Source organism: Anomaloglossus baeobatrachus, chromosome 2 (assembly GCF_048569485.1).
Source record: "Anomaloglossus baeobatrachus isolate aAnoBae1 chromosome 2, aAnoBae1.hap1, whole genome shotgun sequence".
NCBI classification, from domain to species: domain Eukaryota; kingdom Metazoa; phylum Chordata; class Amphibia; order Anura; family Aromobatidae; genus Anomaloglossus; species Anomaloglossus baeobatrachus.
The window spans coordinates 441,784,934-441,803,778 of NC_134354.1; the positions used below are offsets into that span (position 1 = coordinate 441,784,934).

The following is an 18,845-nucleotide window of genomic DNA, read 5'->3' on the forward strand; positions in this document are numbered from 1 at the left end:
GAACTACCTTTCTTGGGCATTTTCCGCAATTTCCTAACTGACTGTTTATCGCGTTTACTGGCCACGTGTGGGTTGGTGGGTGCAGAGGTAAGACGCGTGGGGAGCCCAGCCGCAGACATCAGAATAGCCGTCATGCCTAAGTGTACATGAAAATTCACATGCAAAAAAGGAAACAATGGGGAGGGTAGGAAACAAAAATAATAAAATACAAATAAACGCTAAATAAAAATCGGAAATATCAAATTAAACGAAATGCACAAAATCAAATAAAAATCTGAAAAAGAAAAATGCTAATTCATGCTAAACAAATGGGTTGAAAAATAGTGCGTGCTTATTGATTTTATAATTTATCCTTTGAAATAATATATAAAATGTCCAAGAACTATTATACTTACTACATGAAAGGTGGATTACCTTGTGCCAATAGGTTCTTTTTAAAGGGAACCTGTCACCACTTTTTCAGCCTATAAGCTGCGGCCACCAGCACCGGGCTCTTATATATAAGATTCTAACATGCTATATATAAGTGCCCAGGCCGGGGATATAACATAAAACAGACTTTATAATACTTACCTAACGGTGGCGCTGTGGGCCTTAAATGAGTCTCCGTTCTCCGGCGGCGCCTCTTTTGGCCATCTTTGTTCTCCTTCTCTAGCCGCGGTGCATAATGGGTCCAACGTCATACATACTTGCCGGCATTCAGGTCCTGAGCAGGGCAGATCAAAGTATTGTAGTGCGCCTGTGCAGGAACGGCGAGTGTGTATGATGTAGACGCATCATGCACCCAGGCTTCAGAAAGAGGACGAAGATGGCCGAAAGAGGAGGCACCGGACAACGGAGACGCCCATAGCGCGACCGTTTGGTAAGTATTATAAAGTGTTTTTTGTGTTATACCCCCGGCCTGGGCTCTTATATACAGCATGTTAGCATGCTGCATATAAGAGCCCGGTACTGGTGGCCGCAGCTTACAGCCAAAAAACTGGTGACAGGTTCCCTTTAACCTTCACCGAATGCGGTGTACAGCATAAAGTTTTGTTTTTATTTCTAAGCAAATCGTTCACAGATTTGTAACTTATACCCTCCCCAGAAAAAAAAAAGGACCCTAAACAACTAATAAATAATACCAATAACAATGCAGGTATCATATTTATGTCATTATCAGAAAGACAATACATTTGTTAAATTATGATAAAAAGAACACAACAAAATTCTAAACTTTATAGTAAGCGCAAAGCATGGATAGACAAGGAGAAGAATACTTAACAGGGTGCTACTGGTTAGCTATACAAGAAAGGTATAAAAACACAGCATTATAAGAAAGGGCTGGAAAACTTTAGGGTTAATACAAGCCAAGCTGAATACTTGCTACTAGAGGAAGACAGTTTCAGTAACCACTCTGGTGCAGCATGGTGGGTCAGTAATTATACTGTTGCTTTGCAGCACTTGGGTCCTTGGTTCAAGGCCCACCAAGGACAACATTTGCGAGGAGTTTGTATGTGGTCTCCATGTTTGTGAGCGTTTCCTCAGGGTTCCCGGTTTCCTCCCACTCTCCAAAGACATACTGATAGGGAATGTGGATTATGACCCCAGTGGGGACAGTGAGGATTATGTGTAAATCAAAATCACTGTGGAATTAACACTATACAAGTTGGGGAAGTGAAGTGAGAGAAATCTATGCAGAAATTAAAGTTATAGGATAAGCAATTAGCTTCATAAGTCAGAAGTCTACCTGTGTGCAATCTAAGGCTACATGCGCACGCTGCATCGTTTTGTGTTCACAAACTGCAGCCAAAACTGCACCTTGTCAGAGAGAGCCTGGAAATATCACAAAAATGCTTGTAATTGTAGGTGCGTTTTCGGTGCGTTTTTGCTGCGTTTTTGTAACAAATGTTGACAAAAGCGCAGGAAGAATTAACATGCTGCATTTTTTTGGTCACAAACGTTTGACAAATAAAACGCTGACAAATAAACTGCAATGTGTGCATAGAAAATCTGACTTCTCATAGACTTTGCTGGGAAGTCAAAATGTCAAAGTTCTGACAACAAAACTGCACCAAAAACGCAGAAAAAAAAAACAGCAAAAAACGCAGCGTGCGCATGTAGCCTTAAGCCTGCTTTACACCAGGCAATCTATCGGGCGATAGATCGTCGGGGTCACGGTTTTTGTGACGCACATCCGGCATCGCTGGCGATGCCGGCCTGTGTGACACCTCCTAGCGACGCAGTATCGCTCACAAATCGTGAGTCGGGTACTGCTCGTTAGGTTCCATAATATCGGTTACTTTAGTCACCCATCGTTTCTGTGGTAGCACACGTCGCTCCGTGTGACACCACGGGAACGATGAGCAGCTCACCTGCCTCCCGCGTCCGCCGCCGGCTCTATGTGGAAAGAAGGAGGTGGGCGGGATGTTTACATCCTGCTCATCTCCGCCCCTCCGCTCTGATTTTTTCATTTTTCTCATTTTTCCAACAAAATTTACAAAAAAAAATTTTTTAGGTACCACATCACATTTGGAGTGATTTGAGAAACCTAGGCGACAGAAAATACCCAAAAGTGACCCAATTCTAAAATCTGCACCCCTCACTCTGCTCAAAACCACATCCAAGAAGTTTATTAACCCTTTAGGAGCTTCACAGCAACCAAAGCAATGTAGACGAAAAAATGAAAATTTTACTTTAACACAAAAATGTTACTTTAGCCATAAAAATTAGTATTTTCACAAGGGTATCAGGAAAAATGCATCATAAAATGTATCGTGCATTTTCTCCTGAGTACGCAGATACCCCATATGTGGTGGAAATCAAATGTTTGGGCACACAGCAGGACTCGGAAGGCAAGGAGCGACATTTGAATTTTTGAGTGCAAAATTAGCTGCACTCATTAGCGGACGCCATGTCGGGTTTGAAGACTCCCCGAGGTGCCTAAACAATGGAGCTCCCTCATAAGTGACCCCATTTTGGAAACTAGAGCCCTCAAATATTTTTTCTAGATGTTTGATGTGCACTTTGAACCCCTGGGGGCTTCACAGAAGTTTATAACGTTGAGCCGTGAAAAGAAAAAAAATTTTTTTTACCACAAAACTGTTGCTTCAACCAGGTAGCTTTTTTATCACAAGGGTATCAGGAAAAAATGCACCATAAAATGTATTGTGCATTTTCTCCTGAGTACGCAGATACCCCATATGTGGTGGAAATCAAATGTTTGGGCGCACGGCAGGACTCGGAAGGCAAGGAGCGCCATTTCACAGCAAAATTGGTTGGAATTATTAGCGGACGCTATGTTGCGTTTGGAGACACCCTGAAGTGCCTAAACAATGGAGCTCCCCCACAATTGACCCCATTTTGGAAACTAGACCCCTCATGGAATTTATCTAGCTATTTAGGGAGCACTTTGAACCCCTGGAGGCTTCACAAACGTTTGTAATGTTGAGCCGTGAAAATATTTTATTTTTTTTACCAAAAAATTGTTTTTTTTCAAACAGGTAGTTTTTTTTTCCACAAGGGTATCAGGAAAAAATGCACCATAAAATGTATTGTGCAATTTCTCCTGAGTACGACGATACCTCATATGTGGTGGAAATCAATTGTTTGGGCGTACGGCGGGGCTCAGAAGAGAAGGAGCGCCATTTCACAGTAAAATTGATTGGAATTATTAGCAGACGCCATGTTTCATTTGGAGACCCCCTGAGGTGCCTAAACAATGGAGCTCCCCCACATGTGATCCCATTTTGGAAACTAGACCCCCCCCCCCCATACAAAAAAAATTAGTTTGGCGAAATAAAAAATACAGACATCAGTAGGAAAAAAAAAAAAAAAATGAGCGCCTGCCAAGACCAGTGCCAAACGTGAGAGCAATGCACGAGTCTCGCATCGCATCATCCACTGCAGTCTGGAAGCGAGCAACTGCTCTGGATAATGCGATGCGAGAGGGCGGGGCGGCCGATGAGAAAGGGAGCAGCGGATGGAAGATGGGAAAGGGCGCAGCGGGTGGAGGAGCGGCAGAGGATGGGAGAGGGCGCAGCGGATGGATGATGGGAAATGGCGCAGCGGATGGATGGGAAATGGCGCAGCGGATGGAGGAGCAGCAGAGGATGGGGGGGGGAGGTGAGATGGGGATACCTACCTTACAGGATGGATCTAGGCAGCAGGATCACAGCAGACAGAAGAGGCAGCAGATGAAGGAGGCAACAGATCGAGGAGGGTGAGAGGGGGCAGTAGATGGAAAATGGGAGAGAGCAGGCAGCAGATCGGGGAGGGGGGGCAGAGTCTGATGGGAGAGAGAGATGGCACATGGAGGAGGGGGGGCCCCCGGGGGGAGGGTGGCTTGCAGCACATGTAGGGGGAGGGTGGCTGGCTTGCAGCACATGTGGGGGGAGGGTGGCTGGCTTGCAGCACATGTGGGGGGAGGGTGGCTTGCAGCACATGTGCTGCAAGCCAGCCACCCTCCCCCCACATGTGCTGCAAGCAACCCTCCCCCCACGTGGGGGGAGGGTGGCTTGCAGCACATGGAGGGATAGGAGGTGTGGCGATGGAGAAGGGGCAGCCGATGAAGGAGGCGGCGGCGGCCGCCGATCGGGAACAGTGGGGGCCGATTCGGGGGCAGCAGCGGCTGAAAAAGGTGAGTGCGACGGCGGCGGGGACAGTGGCGAGCATGGCGGTGGGGACAGCGGTGGAGCGGGAGCAGCGGCGGGGCGATCGGAGACAGCGGCGGAGACAGCGGCGGAGCGGGAGCATGGCGCCGGGGCGATCGGCGACAGCGGCGGAGCGGGAGCATGGCGCCGGGGCGATCGGCGACAGCGGCGGAGCGGGAGCATGGCGCCGGGGCGATCGGAGACAGCGGCGGGAACAGCGGTGGAGCGGGAGCATGGCGCGGCGATCGGAGACAGCGGCGGTGGAGCGGGAGCATGGCGCAGCGATCGGAGACAGCGGCGGTGGAGCGGGAGCATGGCGGGGGGGATCGGAGACAGCGGCGGGGACAGCGGTGGAGCGGGAGCATGGCGCCGGGGCGATCGGAGACAGCGGCGGGGACAGCGGTGGATCGGGAGCATGGCGCCGGGGCGATCGGCGACAGCGGCGGAGCGGGAGCATGGCGCCGGGGCGATCGGCGACAGCGGCGGAGCGGGAGCATGGCGCCGGGGCGATCGGCGACAGCGGCGGAGTGGGAGCATGGCGCCGGGGCGATCGGAGACAGCGGCGGAGACAGCGGCGGGAACAGCGGTGGAGCGGGAGCATGGCGCGGCGATCGGAGACAGCGGCGGTGGAGCGGGAGCATGGCGCGGCGATCGGAGACAGCGGCGGTGGAGCGGGAGCATGGCGCGGCGATCGGAGACAGCGGCGGTGGAGCGGGAGCATGGCGGGGGGATCGGAGACAGCGGCGGGGACAGCGGTGGAGCGGGAGCATGGCGCCGGGGCGATCGGAGACAGCGGCGGGGCGGGCGGCGGGGACGCGGGCGGCGGGGACAGGGGCGGGCGGCGGGGACAGGGGCGGGCGGCGGGGACAGCAACTTACCGCTCTCCTCGGCTTCCAGGGACGGTCACAGGCCGCAGATCCAGATTGATTGGAGAGAGCGGTCACAAGACCGGTCTCTCCAATCAGAGCTGGGGGCGGGTGAAGCATCGATCACCCAGCTCCAGCCAATGGCCAGTGCTACAGCAGCACTGATCAGGGCTGGATTTCAAATGTTCCAGCCATTTTCAATGGCTGGAACATTACAGTGGCTGTAATTGGCTGAGCGGCGTTCGTCAGCCAATCACAACCTCTGTAGGTTCGGGGAGGAGGCACCACCCCTCCTGAGGTCAGGCAGAGGTCCCCTCCTTCCCGAATCCACCGTTTAAGTAAACAAATTTCACTCCCAGGGGCTCCGGGACCGCGATTTCGCCAGGACGTACTGAGTACGTCATGGGTCGTTTAGCACCATGTCACCATGACGTACTCAGTACGTCCAAGGTCGTTAAGGGGTTAAAGCGACTCTTGACTAAGACCCAGGCGGGTCCTCTGTACAGTGGTTTCAGTCTTCTCAGAAGTGCACAAAACTATGGCCAATCGAGCTTTTACGAACGTACACCACCGGATCATAGGCCAGGGAGTCCTTGCACTCCCTCTGCCTCATTATGGTGAATATTCTGTCAGTTTTTCTGACAGAATCTGTATTTCAGAGATTTACATGTAAACCCCTATATAAGCACTCAGCGTAGAGAGCAGGATGAATATGAGCCATGCCTGACTGCAATGCTTGGGAGAAGGACTAAAACAAACAGCAGGTCAAGCATTGCCTTATTTATTTACGCTGCTCACAGTGTGATATAAGTAATTATGCAGCTTTATTCTTCAGATCAGTGTGATTTCAGAGATGCCAGATTTATATTGGGGTTTTGGGTTTGGAAACTATCACATACTAAAAACACTGCTCTAAAAAGTGTTTGCATCACCATATTTCGAGAGCTATTTTTCTATACTCCTGCCGACAGACATGTGAGGCCTTATTTTTTTGTGGTACAAGTTCATATTTCTATTGGTTCTATTTTCTGGTACATAACATTTTTTGATTGCTTTCTATTCCAATTTTTGGAACAAAAAACAGCAATTCAGAAAAAAATTTTTATGTTCACCATGATCTTTAAGTGATGACAGTTTTATTCTTTATTGCTGTAATTGTACAGAGCCAACCACATCTCATTTTATCATGTTTTACCACTTTTACACAAAAAAGAATTTAATGCAAAAACAATTTTTTTTTCTAACGCTGTATTCAGAGAGCTACGGTATATATTTTTATTTTATTGCTGACTGCGCTGAGTGGCAGTTTTATTTTTGAGGGACAAGTTGATGCAGCTATATACTTTATATTTACATTCAACTATTGAGTTTTATTCCCCTTTTTTTCTCAGCGGTATGATGAAAAAAAGCATTTTGCTGCACTTTATTTTTTATGCTGTTCACTGTAGGGGGTTTAAAAAAAAAAAAAAAAAAAAAAAATGTGTCAGTTCTATAGATTGGGTAGTCCTGGACATGGCGATATAAAACAAGTGCTCTTTAAATTTCTACATAAATTAAAATAAAATATATATATATATATATATATATATATATATATATATATATATATATATATATATATATATATATATATATATATATATATATATATATATATATTTTTTTTTTTTTTTTTGTTTAAGTCATTCCTCTACAGGACTAATGTTTATTACTCTGATTGTATGCCTTGCCATGCACAAGCATAGCAATACATACCGTATTTTTCGGACTACAAGACGCACCGGACTATAAGACGCACCCTGGTTTTAGAGGAGGAAAATGGGAAAATAAAACTTTAAGCAAAAAATGTGGTCATGACACACTGTTATGGGGCGAGGATCTGCTGCTGACACTGTTATGGGGGTAATGTCCCCAAATTCTCTACTAAGGTACCCCATCCTGGTAATGATCCTCCTGCCTTGTATATGATCCTGCTATAAACCCCCATCCAGCCTGTTCACATACCCCCCCCATCCAGCCTGTTCACATACCCCCCATCCAGCCTGTTCACATACCCACCCCCCATCCAGCCTGTTCACATACCCCCCCCCCATCCAGCCTGTTCACATACCCCCCCATCCAGCCTGTTCACATACCCCCCATCCAGCCTGTTCACATACCCACCCCCCATCCAGCCTGTTCACATACCCCCCCCCCATCCAGCCTGTTCACATACCCCCCCCCCCCATCCAGCCTGTTCACATACCCCCCCATCCAGCCTGTTCACATACCCCCCCCCATCCAGCCTGTTCACATACCCCCCCCCATCCAGCCTGTTCACATACCCCCCCATCCAGCCTGTTCACATACCCCCCCATCCAGCCTGTTCACATACCCCCCCATCCCTCCTGCTCATATACGGTACTCCCATCCTGCTATATGCCCCCATCATACTCATATACCATCCTGGTATATGGCCTGTATCCTATAGCACAGAGAAAAAAAATAAACGTTTATACTCACCTTTTCCTCACTCCCTGCAGCACCGATCATATCTTCCTCTCTGGCACGCTGACCTGTGTGTGTGGAGCCGTTCCCCTGCTGCATCGCGATGTCTTCCTGTCTGTGCCGATCAGCTGACCAGCTCAGCACAGATCAGCTGACCGGCACAGACAGGAAGACGCGATGCTGCAGGGGGGCGGCTCCACACACGGGGACGGGTGAGTGCACTGATTCACTGCACCCCGCGCTGGTAATGACGCGCGGGGGGCAGTGAATACAGCCACACATGATCACTCCAGGCTGTAATTGCCAGGGGTGATCATGCGGCCAGCTCTTTACTATCCGCGCGTCCCCGCTCGTCCTCCCGCCCACCTGTCAGTGCCGGCTTCAGCGCTGAGAGATGGGAGGGAGGATGGGCGTGCATATGTAATGAGCGGGCACACGTGGTCACGAGCAGGCGCTGCTGCTGCCTGCTCGTGCCCCCGATGACCTGCAGCACCATCATTCCCAGCCGCAGCCCTATAGTCAGACCATAAGACGCACCCCCAACTTTCCCCCAACATTTGGGGGGAAAAAAGTGCGTCTTATGGTCCGAAAAATACGGTAACTACCTGGCACTGTGACACTGACAGATCGCCATTATTTGGCCTCCAGCCATGACAACCCTCGGCTCCCCACGTGATCATGTTGCAGGGGTGTCGAAGGTGTGAGAGAAGGCGCCCACTGCCGCTCACAAACCTCGATATGCCACAATAGCAATTGACTTAAATGAAACGAAAAGGGACAGAATGTAGAATCATTACTTATTCTATTCGACTAAACCCAAATTGCAATAACGTGCAAAAACGTGCCGCGACGCACACGTTTCGTTAGCTTCCTCGGGGGGGGGGGCCCCGAGGAAGCTAACGAAACGTGCGCGTCGGGGCACGTTTTCTACACTGGCATCCACCCGAACATGGGTAATTATACTTAACCATTATATTGCTGCACGTTAGACTGGGGAATAATTAGGTTTCACTTTGTCATTTTATTACTATGATGACTGTTTGAAATTCCCCTGTTCCTGCGGCAGCACCTATTCAATCCTTATAGATATTCTGAATGCCCACAAGGTATTTATGTTTTTGATATAAGACTATATGTCTATTGATGATTGTAACTTATGTGAGGCTTCTCTTTGAGAACGCTATAGGATTTTGGAGTATTCCCATGTCTGGTGTTGGACCATAGTGCATTATGTCAGGATCCCCTCCTGTATAAACCTACACGTTATTTATAATCTATTAATTATGATGTATTTATAATCTTGCTATTAATCTTTCTTGGAAAAAAAAAAAAAAAACCTTTTTATGCAAGATATTAGCTTTGACGCATCTTTATTATATGTGTAGACTATGACTCCCAGCCTTCTCCTCTGTTCAATAGCAATTGACTGTGGCATAGAAAAGAGAACAGAGATAACATCTTCAGGACCTGAGACAATGAGGATCCAATGAGGTCGACAGTAAGGGGTACTTCACACACAGCGAAATCGCTACTGAGATCGCTGCTGAGTCACGGTTTTTGTGACGCAGCAGTGACCTCATTAGCGATCTCACTGTGTGTGACACTGAGCAGCGATCTGGCCCCTGCTGTGAGATCGCTGCTTGTTAAGGTGGCTTTACACACTGCAACATCGCAAACGACATCGCTGTAACGTCACCGGTTTTGTGACGTAATAGCGACCTCCCCAGCGACATTGCAGTGTGTGAAACACATCAGCGACCTGGCCCCTGCTGTGAAGTTGCTGATCGCTACAAATCGTTCAGGACCATTCTTTGGTCCTTTGTTTCCCGCTGTGTAGCATGATCGCTAGAAAGTCTCAGTGTGTAAAGGGGACTTAAAACACTGGAAACGAGTGATGTGTCACAATATCTGTCAATCACTATTCTCTGTCAGTCGGTCTCTCCCTCTCGGTCTCTATTCTCTGTCGGTCCGTCACCATCTCTGTCCCTTTCTCACAGTCTGTCGGTCATTTTCCCCTCCTCTCTCATACTCACCGATCCCCGGCGTGGCGCTGCATGGCATTCACACTGCTGCGGCGGCTTTTACTATTTTGAAAAAGCCGGCCGCTCATTAAACAATTTCGTATTCCCTACTTTCCCCGCCCACAGGCGCCTATGATTGGTTGCAGTGAGACACGCCCCCACGCTGAGTGACAGGTGTCTCACTGCACCCAATCACAGCAGCCGGTGGGCGGGTCTATACTGTGCAGGGAAATAATTAAAAAATTTAAAAAACCGGCGTGCGGTTCCCCCCAATTTTAATACCAGCCAGATAAAGCCATACGGCTGAAGGCTGGTATTCTCAGGATGGGGAGCGCCACGTTATGGGGAGCCCCCCAGCCTAACAATATCAGTCAGTAGCCGCCCAGAATTGCCGCATACATTATATGCGACAGTTCTGGGACTGTACCCGGCTCTTCCCGATTTGCCCTGGTGCGTTGGCAAATCGGGGTAATAAGGAGTTATTGGCAGACCATAGCTGCCAATAAGTCCTAGATTAATCATCGCAGGCGTCTCCCCGAGAAACCTTCCATGATTAATCTCTAAATTACAGTAAATAAACACACAACTGAAAAAATCATTTATTAGAAATAAAAAACACAAACAAATTCCATCATCACCAATTTAATCATCCCCAAAAAGCCCTCCATGTCCGGCGTAATCCACGGACCTCCAGCGTCGCTTCCAGCTCAGCTGCATGCAGGTGTCAGGAGCACCAGAAGACACCGCCGCTCCTGTCACCTCCACGCAGCTAATGAAGGGAATAGCGCGATCAGCTGAGCTGTCACTGAGGTTACCTGCTGTCACTGGATCCAGCGGTGGATCCAGCGGTGGCTGCGGGTAACCTCAGTGACAGCTCAGCTGATCGCGCTACTCCCCGCCGCTCCGGTCAGCTCCACGCAGCAACTGAGGTGAATAGCGCGGTCAGCTGAGCTGTCACTGAGGTTACCCGCGGCCACCGCTGGATCCAGTGACAGCGGGTAACCTCAGTGACAGCTCAGCTGATCGTGCGGCTGTCTTCATTAGCTGCGTGGAGCTGACAGGAGCGGCGGTGTCTGCTGCAGCTCCTGTCACCTGCATGCAGCTGAGCTGGAAGCGACGCTGGAGGTCCATGGATTACGCCGGACATGGAGGGGTTTTTGGGGCTGATTAAATTGGTGATGAGGGAATTTGTTTGTGTTTTTTATTTCTAATAAATGATTTTTTCAGTTGTGTGTGTTTATTTACTGTAATTTACAGATTAATCATGGAAGGTTTCTCGGGGAGACGCCTGACATGATTAATCTAGGATTTAGTGGCAGCTATGGGCTGCCAATAACTCCTTATTACCCCGATTTGCCAACGCACCAGGGCAAATCGGGAAGAGCCGGGTACAGTCCCAGAACTGTCGCATATAATGTATGCGGCAATTCTGGGCGGCTACTGACTGATATTGTTAGGCTGGGGGGCTCCCCATAACGTGGCGCTCCCCATCCTGAGAATACCAGCCTTCAGCCGTATGGCTTTATCTGGCTGGTATTAAAATTGGGGGGAACCGCACGCCGGTTTTTTAAATTTTTTAATTATTTATTTCACTGCACAGTATAGACCCGCCCACCGGCTGCTGTGATTGGGTGCAGTGAGACACCTGTCACTCAGCGTGGGGGCGTGTCTCACTGCAACCAATCATAGGCGCCTGTGGGCAGGGAAAGTAGTGAATACGAAATTGTTTAATGAGCGGCCGGCTTTTTCAAAATAGTAAAAGCCGCCGCAGCAGTGTGAATGCCGTGCAGTGCCGCGCCGGGGATCGGTGAGTATGAGAGAGGAGGGGAAAATGACCGACAGACAGAGAGGGACAGAGATAGTGACGGACCGACAGAGAGAATAGAGACCGAGAGGGAGAGACCGACTGACAGAGAATAGTGATTGACAGATATTGTGACACATCACTCGTTTCCAGTGTTTGACTAGCTAGGTCGTTCTGCAGGTCCGGATCGCTGTTGCGTCGTTGGCCAGGTTTGCCTGTTTGACAGCTCACCAGAGACTTTGTAGCGATCCCGGCCAGGTTGGGATCGCTGGTGGGATCGCTGAAAGTCTCAGTGTGTAAAGGGGCCTTTACACACAGCCCTGGTTTGTTTTTTTATTGTTGCTCTCCCGCTGATAAGCACACAATCGCTGTGTATGACAGCGAGAGAGCAACAATCCTGAATGTGCAGGGAGCAGGAGCCGGCGTCTGACAGCCTGCGGTAAGGTGTAACTAAGGTAAACATCGGGTAACCAAGGTGGTTACCCGATATTTACCTTCGTTACCAGCCTCCGCAGCTCTCATGCTGCCAGTGCCGGCTCCTGCTCCCTGCACACGCCAAGCTAAGCGGTGTGCGCTGGTAACTAAGGTAAACATCGGGTAACCATACCCGATGTTTACCTTAGTTACCAGTGTCCGCAGCTTCCAGACGCCGGCTCCGTGCAAGCGCAGCGTCGCTTGCACGTTGCTGCTGGCTGGGGGCTGGTCACTGGTCGCTGGTGAGATCTGCCTGTTTGACAGCTCACCAGCGACCATGTAGCGACGCAACAGCGATCCTGACCAGGTGGGATAGCTGCTGCGTCGCTAAAGTGTGACGGTACCCTAAGAACTGGCGCCTGTGGGACCCAATCCCAGCCTGATTGCCAACCATAAACAAACGACGGCTATGCACAAAGCGCAGCAAGCTCACACGTTTATAATCGGCGGTCGGGAACAGGTTAATACCATAATGGAGTACTAATCACATGTTGAATGCCTTCTGCTGCATCTATTATTTTTGGGGTACTTGGGTAAAATGTCGGAGTATAGCGATTTAAAAATTACAATTCTGGTGCTTCAATTTTTCTTTTTTTGCCTTTTACTGTACTGTTTAAATTTTGACTTTGACATTTACAGACCATACCAAATACTTTTATACATTTTTGATATATTGCACATATACATACACAGCCACTGCCTGTCTAGAATGGAGTGGGCTGTGCAGATAAACCCTTTCTATACACCATAAACACATTTTAATAACGAATCTAAGCTCTATACAAAACCCCCCTAAAACAGATAGGTTGTGTGTGCAATGACCTCTTTAGGCTATGTGCGCACGTTGCGTACTAGCCCTGCAGAAATTTCTGCAGCGATCTGAAGAGCACATGTGCGCTTTAGATCGCTGCAGAAATGTCCGTAGCGAGCGCCGATTCCATGCGCTCTGCCTGCAGCTCCTGCCATAGACAGAGCAGGAGCTGCCGGCAAAGCGCAGGAAAGAAGTGACATGTCACTTCTTTTTGCGCAGCGCTTCGGCAGTAGCCGAAGCGCTGCGCTCTTAAACGCCACGTGCGCACGGCCCCTGCACAATCTCCATAGACTGTGCAGGGGACGCAGGACGCATGCAGTTACGCTGCGCTACAAAGCGCAGCGTAACTGCATGTATTTACGCAACGTGCGCACATAGCCTTACATTGGCACTAGTCAAGGGATAGAATTTATCAGGCAGCAAGTAAACAGTCCGTTCTTGAAGTTAAATTGTTGGTAAAGGGAAAAATGGGCACCTGTATGGGTCTGTGAAACTCTGACAAGAGCACACTCGTGATGATTAGATGACTGGGTCAGGCTATTTCCAGAACACCAGGTATGGATGGTGTTTCTGGTATGTAGTGGTTAATATTAAGTAAAACGGAACCCAAAAGGACAACCAGAGAACCAGGGTCAGGGGCGATCAAAGCTCAGTAGTGAGCATTGGGAGAGAAGGCTAACCTTTTGGTCTGATCCCACAGGAGGCTAATGTAGCCCCAACTAAAGAACTTCATGCTGACTATTATATGGTAGAAAGGAATCCAAACATACAAATTACTCTGTAGTTGCAGACTGATCATACAGTAGTATCCACTGCCGAAAGAGCCTACAATAAGCATCTGAATCCACAGCACTAATGATGGGCCAACCCCTGATGTTTGTGTGCGGGAGACTCGCCCAAACTTTTTGTAGAGTTCGGGTTCTGGGAACGCAAATTTGTGTCCGAACCCCAAACTTGGAATTTACAGTTATGGGATGGGGTGGGGGAGTCTGTGAGATAAAGAATATAGTTAATAATAAACATTGTCATTTTACTTACCGCTCCCACGACACGCCCTGTAGACCCGCTCAGCTGCTGTCTCCCGGACGCTTCTGCTTTCGGATCTGATCATTAACGTCCGGGGGTATTCACTGCACTGCTAGTCACTCAGCAGTCTTCAGCTGTTTTCGGCCGTGTTTGCGGTGATGTTCACCCGAGTCCATGGCTTAGCCATGGAGTGAACTTTGACTGTCACAGTCAGCCTGCTTCTCGATCTGTATAGACATTTGTACAGAGCGATGAAGCAGAGCTGACATTGCTCTCCCTGTGGACTACGTCGCACTAAGGATTTTTTTTTTTTTATAATAAAGAAGGAGTCTAAATGTTTTGTTTAATGTATTTTTTATTTTTTTTTACAGTTTACCAAAAATTCATGGTGGCTATGTCTAATTTGGCATGAGACCATGAATTTCGGGCTTAGTACCAGCTGAGAATACAAAGCTGGTATTAACGGAAAAAGGGGAGATGGTCCAGCAAACAAGCTGATTGGAATTTTTTCTTTCAAAACGTAAAATTTTATTTAGTCATGAATAAAACTTCATTATGTCTGGCAGAAGTATCGAGCAGGAGGACGCGTTTCGGATATCACATCCTTATTCTGTCTCCACAAGAGAGAGAGACAGAATAAGGATGTGATATCCGAAGTTTTATTCATGACTAAATAAAATTATACATTTTTAAAAGAAAAATTTTTTAAAATCGGCTTGTTTGCTAGACCATCTCCCCTTTTTCCATTGATTTTGGAGTTTGGCTTCCTCCTTTCCGTTCCGTGCACGGCCACTTATGCTGGTCTCCATAGAAGGAACAGGTGAGCTGGATCTCGGTTTTTTTTCTCCTACAAAGCGGATATTAACCCCTTCATTACCCAATGTGCCACTACCATCAGGGCAGCTGGGAGAGCCAGGTAAAGCGCCTGTAAATGGCACTAAGAAACAATGCGCCATTTCCAGTGGCGGCTGCGGAGAATCCCAGGCCCCAGGTGCCTGGTTTTACCTGACTAGCAAACAAAACAGGACGGGAGCCAATGAATTTTTTAAAAAAAAAAAAAAAAAATAATTAATTGGCTTCTTTGTATTTTGATTGCCAGCCAAGGTAAAGCCAGGCAGATGGGGGCTGGGATTCTCCGCTTCATCTGCGCTGGGAATCAAAAATACCATGGAGTGCTATCTTTTTTAAATTATTTTTTTACACTACTATATGTATGAGGCAATCAACAGCCAGCCAATCTCAGACGCTATCACGCAGAATGGGTGTCTGTGAGTGACGATTGGCGTAACCTGGAATCTGCCCATATATTCTAGATGCTAGAATGTATGGGCTGGTTTCAGGTTACTCTAGCATCTAATCATAGACACTAACTATGACAGCATCTGTGATTGTTATTTTAACAGTAAAATAAAACACAAAAAATATTTTATTAGAAATAAAATAGAAGACATTTAGGACTCCATCTTTATTACCCAAAAAAACCCTCTGGCGTAGTCCAAAGGTGGGCAAGCATCTTCAGCTCTGCTACATCTGTGCGAGAAGACAAACACAGGTCTGCTCACAGACTCCGCTGAGAGCGGTCAGAGCCTTCACCAGAGTGCACAGCTGAGGCTTGCTTATGACTCCTGCGAGTCACGCATCGGTATCACCCAGCACGGCGCACGCTCTCCTGACAGGAACACTTCAGCTGCATGGAAATAATGGCAGACGACCCTGTAAGGAGAATGCGCTGTGCCAGGTGATACCGATGCGAGCCTCGCACAATAACAGTCAAATTTCAATCGAGTCCATGAGCCATGGACTCGGGTGAACCCTGACATCACCGCGAACACGGCCGAAAAAAGCCGAAAACTGCCGAGTGATGAGCAGTGCAGTGAATACCACCGGAAGTTAATAATCGGACCCAGAAGCAGAAGCGGCTGGGAGACAGCGGCTGAGTGGGTTTTCAGGACGCGTCGCAGGCCTGGTAAGTAGAATGATAATGTCTTATTAATGTGCTTTTTTTTTTTTTTCTCTTTTCTTTTCTTTACAGCCCCTGGACCCAAACTAACACGAGCTTCCCAAGAAAAGTCGTGTTCAGGACTATGTGCACGAACACGGTTTGGTATGGACCCCGGACTAACCTTACGGTTCGGGTTCGCCCATCATTAACCAGGACACCTTTAAGGGGTATTTGGGACTACAGCTCTTGAAGATTCAAAGCTTCTATGAGGAGCAGAAGTACACAAACTTAGGCCAGTGGTTTAATATTATGGCTGATTGGTGTATATATACCATTCAAGAACCTTTATTGCGGCGGTAGCCATTATCATTCGGTCTGACCTAGACAAGCTTATTTTTGCTGACAATTTTATTACAGCCAGTCCGGTATCTCTTTCTCAAACTGCTAAGTGCACTAATTTCTTAGTATTCTATGTATGCATGCAGCGCACATAATGGGGGACAGAAGAATAGGATTAGAACCTTATTACATTCTGAGACAATGATGGAAAATCCAATTTTGATTCATTTTGGAGATAAATGCACTCAGCGTCTTCTACTCATTTCAATCTTCCTTTTATTTCCCCTCACCGTCACAGCCTAGATAGCGAGCATGTGATACAAGGATTAGAGGCCAAGGTATAGCAGAGCTTCAAATCCGCCTCACATGCCTGTGATCAAGGCAGGGAAAAGCTGCAAGAAATATGTGCAATCTGGAGATCAAGACTAGAAATGTCACTGCAACACAGGAAGCCTTCACTAGTGGAAATTAATCTAAACCACTATTGATTTTACAGGAACAAATGTCTGAATATTCCTTCTATTCATCTTCCCCTGTAATGGAAGCATAAAAACAGTGCATTCCCTGTGCAGGTACTGAATAATGGCATTCAACAAACACAAAGAGCCTCTGAGGCTGACGAAGGGATCACAGACTACTCAGTGCAGTTCAGGAAGAGAGCACAGATTCTGCGCGTCGGTTAGTCTAAGTGCACACGTTGCGTTTTTTCTGCTGCCAAAACCTACTTTCTTGGCAGTGAAATAGCATCTTCAAAAAGCAGGTTTTGCTGATGTTTAGGCTGTATTTTTGGTATCATTCATCTACAGTGCAGGACCAATAGAAGCGCCACCAGGCGCAATACGGCTGTCGTCCTCGTGAGGCTTGCATCAAACTGCTGACCCATTTTTAAAGGGAACCGACCATCAGGATTTTCATATATAGAGTAAAGCCAGTGCTATACTGGCTCTAGGATGCTGAACGTATCCATACCTTTTGTTCTGAGATTGGATGTTTTATTTCAGAAATACGAGCAAGTAAAGTTACAGAAATGCACTGCTATGTGATTGACAGGTGCTACAAAATAGCCAATATGGTTACCTCTGAGGAAGCCATGTGTTTTGATTTATTGTTAAGAAGCGAAACGTACGTTAGGTCTCCTGTCTTCTTTTGCTCTGGATAACCTGTGTCCTCAGACTACCCAAACACTGAGTATATGGGTGATGTATATCTGATCATGGTCAACTATTTTTTGTACACCGCGACATAGTTATACCTAATTGGTTAGCATGCACAGGGGTCTCTGCATTTACTTGGTCATATTTGATTAATCATAGACTGTTTGGTCAAATTGTCAGTTTGCTTGAATCTCCATGATGCTAGTTAAGGTTCGCTGCTATAATGTTTTGGTGTACCTACAATAATTTTTCGGATCAGATTGTCCCACTTTTACTCTCTACGTGGGATATTTAGTCATTACCATCTGGCTGTATTTCTGGTCCGTTTATTTATTGGCGTCCTGTGCCTTATCTATGTATTGCTATATTCGGATCACTTATTGTTAAATATGGACATTGGTTGTTCTATGGTTGTGGATTCTCATTTTAATATTGTTATTAATAAAAATGTGTAACTTTCTATTGAACATTGTTTACTGATGTGCATTTTCTCCTGCATTTCATTAATTGTTCTGGAGTTATGCTCTGTATATATCATCTTAATTATTTTGCATGTCAGTTACCATAGCCATGCTTGTTTGGAATTTTGTTTTGAAAATAGCTAATATTGGGGAGAGGTTGCGGTCTATTCCTGCCCCTGTCTGATGCCTGGCATCTGTAGATGCTAGACTGTATGGGCTCCTGTCACGTAATAGGGGCGTGTTAGAAATGCAACCCATACAGTAACATCTACAGAAGCCAGGCAGCAGACAGGGGCGGTAATAGATAGCAAAACCTAACCCACATATTAGCTACTCTGTAGCTCCTGTCAATCAAATAGCAGTGCATTTCTGTAACTTAACGTACACATATTTTTGAGATAAAACCTCCAATCTCACAACAAAAGGCATCCTAGCACCTGTATAACACTAGCTTTACTTTATATAATGAAAAAATCCTGATGGTTCTCTTTAAAGAATATGAAATAAAGTGTATTTTTTAATAAAGGTGAGTGCCACTCCGTTTTTTTTTTTTTTCTTCTGATTTTAATGGATATGGACTTTTACAGTGAGTACCGCCTGTCTACTACTAGGGATCAAAGCTGATATGCACAATTGCGTAGTGCAGAATCGCTCTCTGCTTTTGAGATTATCTACAGTGGGTACGTTTTAGCAGCGTTTTCGCACGCTTTCAATGGTGAAAAAGACGCTGAAACTATTGACATGCTGCTTCTTTCCAATACACTGCAGTTTTCCATTTGTCAGGAAAAAAAAAAATAAAAAAAAAGTAATAATGTGCATTAGATTTATA

The 18,845-nt window shown here is 47.1% G+C and overlaps 1 protein-coding gene across 3 annotated transcripts in view; it reads right to left on the reverse strand.

Moving 5' to 3' along the window:
- The window catches only part of DTX2 (deltex E3 ubiquitin ligase 2), a 130,287-nt gene that overhangs the window by 39,219 nt on the left and 72,223 nt on the right, over positions 1 to 18,845 (reverse strand). For 2 of the 3 annotated variants that reach the window (XM_075336277.1, XM_075336275.1), the window contains exon 5: positions 8 to 136. The exons of the other annotated variant lie outside the window; for it this stretch is intronic. In XM_075336277.1, coding sequence (XP_075192392.1) covers positions 8 to 136 — 129 coding nt within the window. The remainder of the gene's footprint in view (positions 1 to 7; positions 137 to 18,845) is intronic. 3 annotated transcript variants of the gene reach the window in all.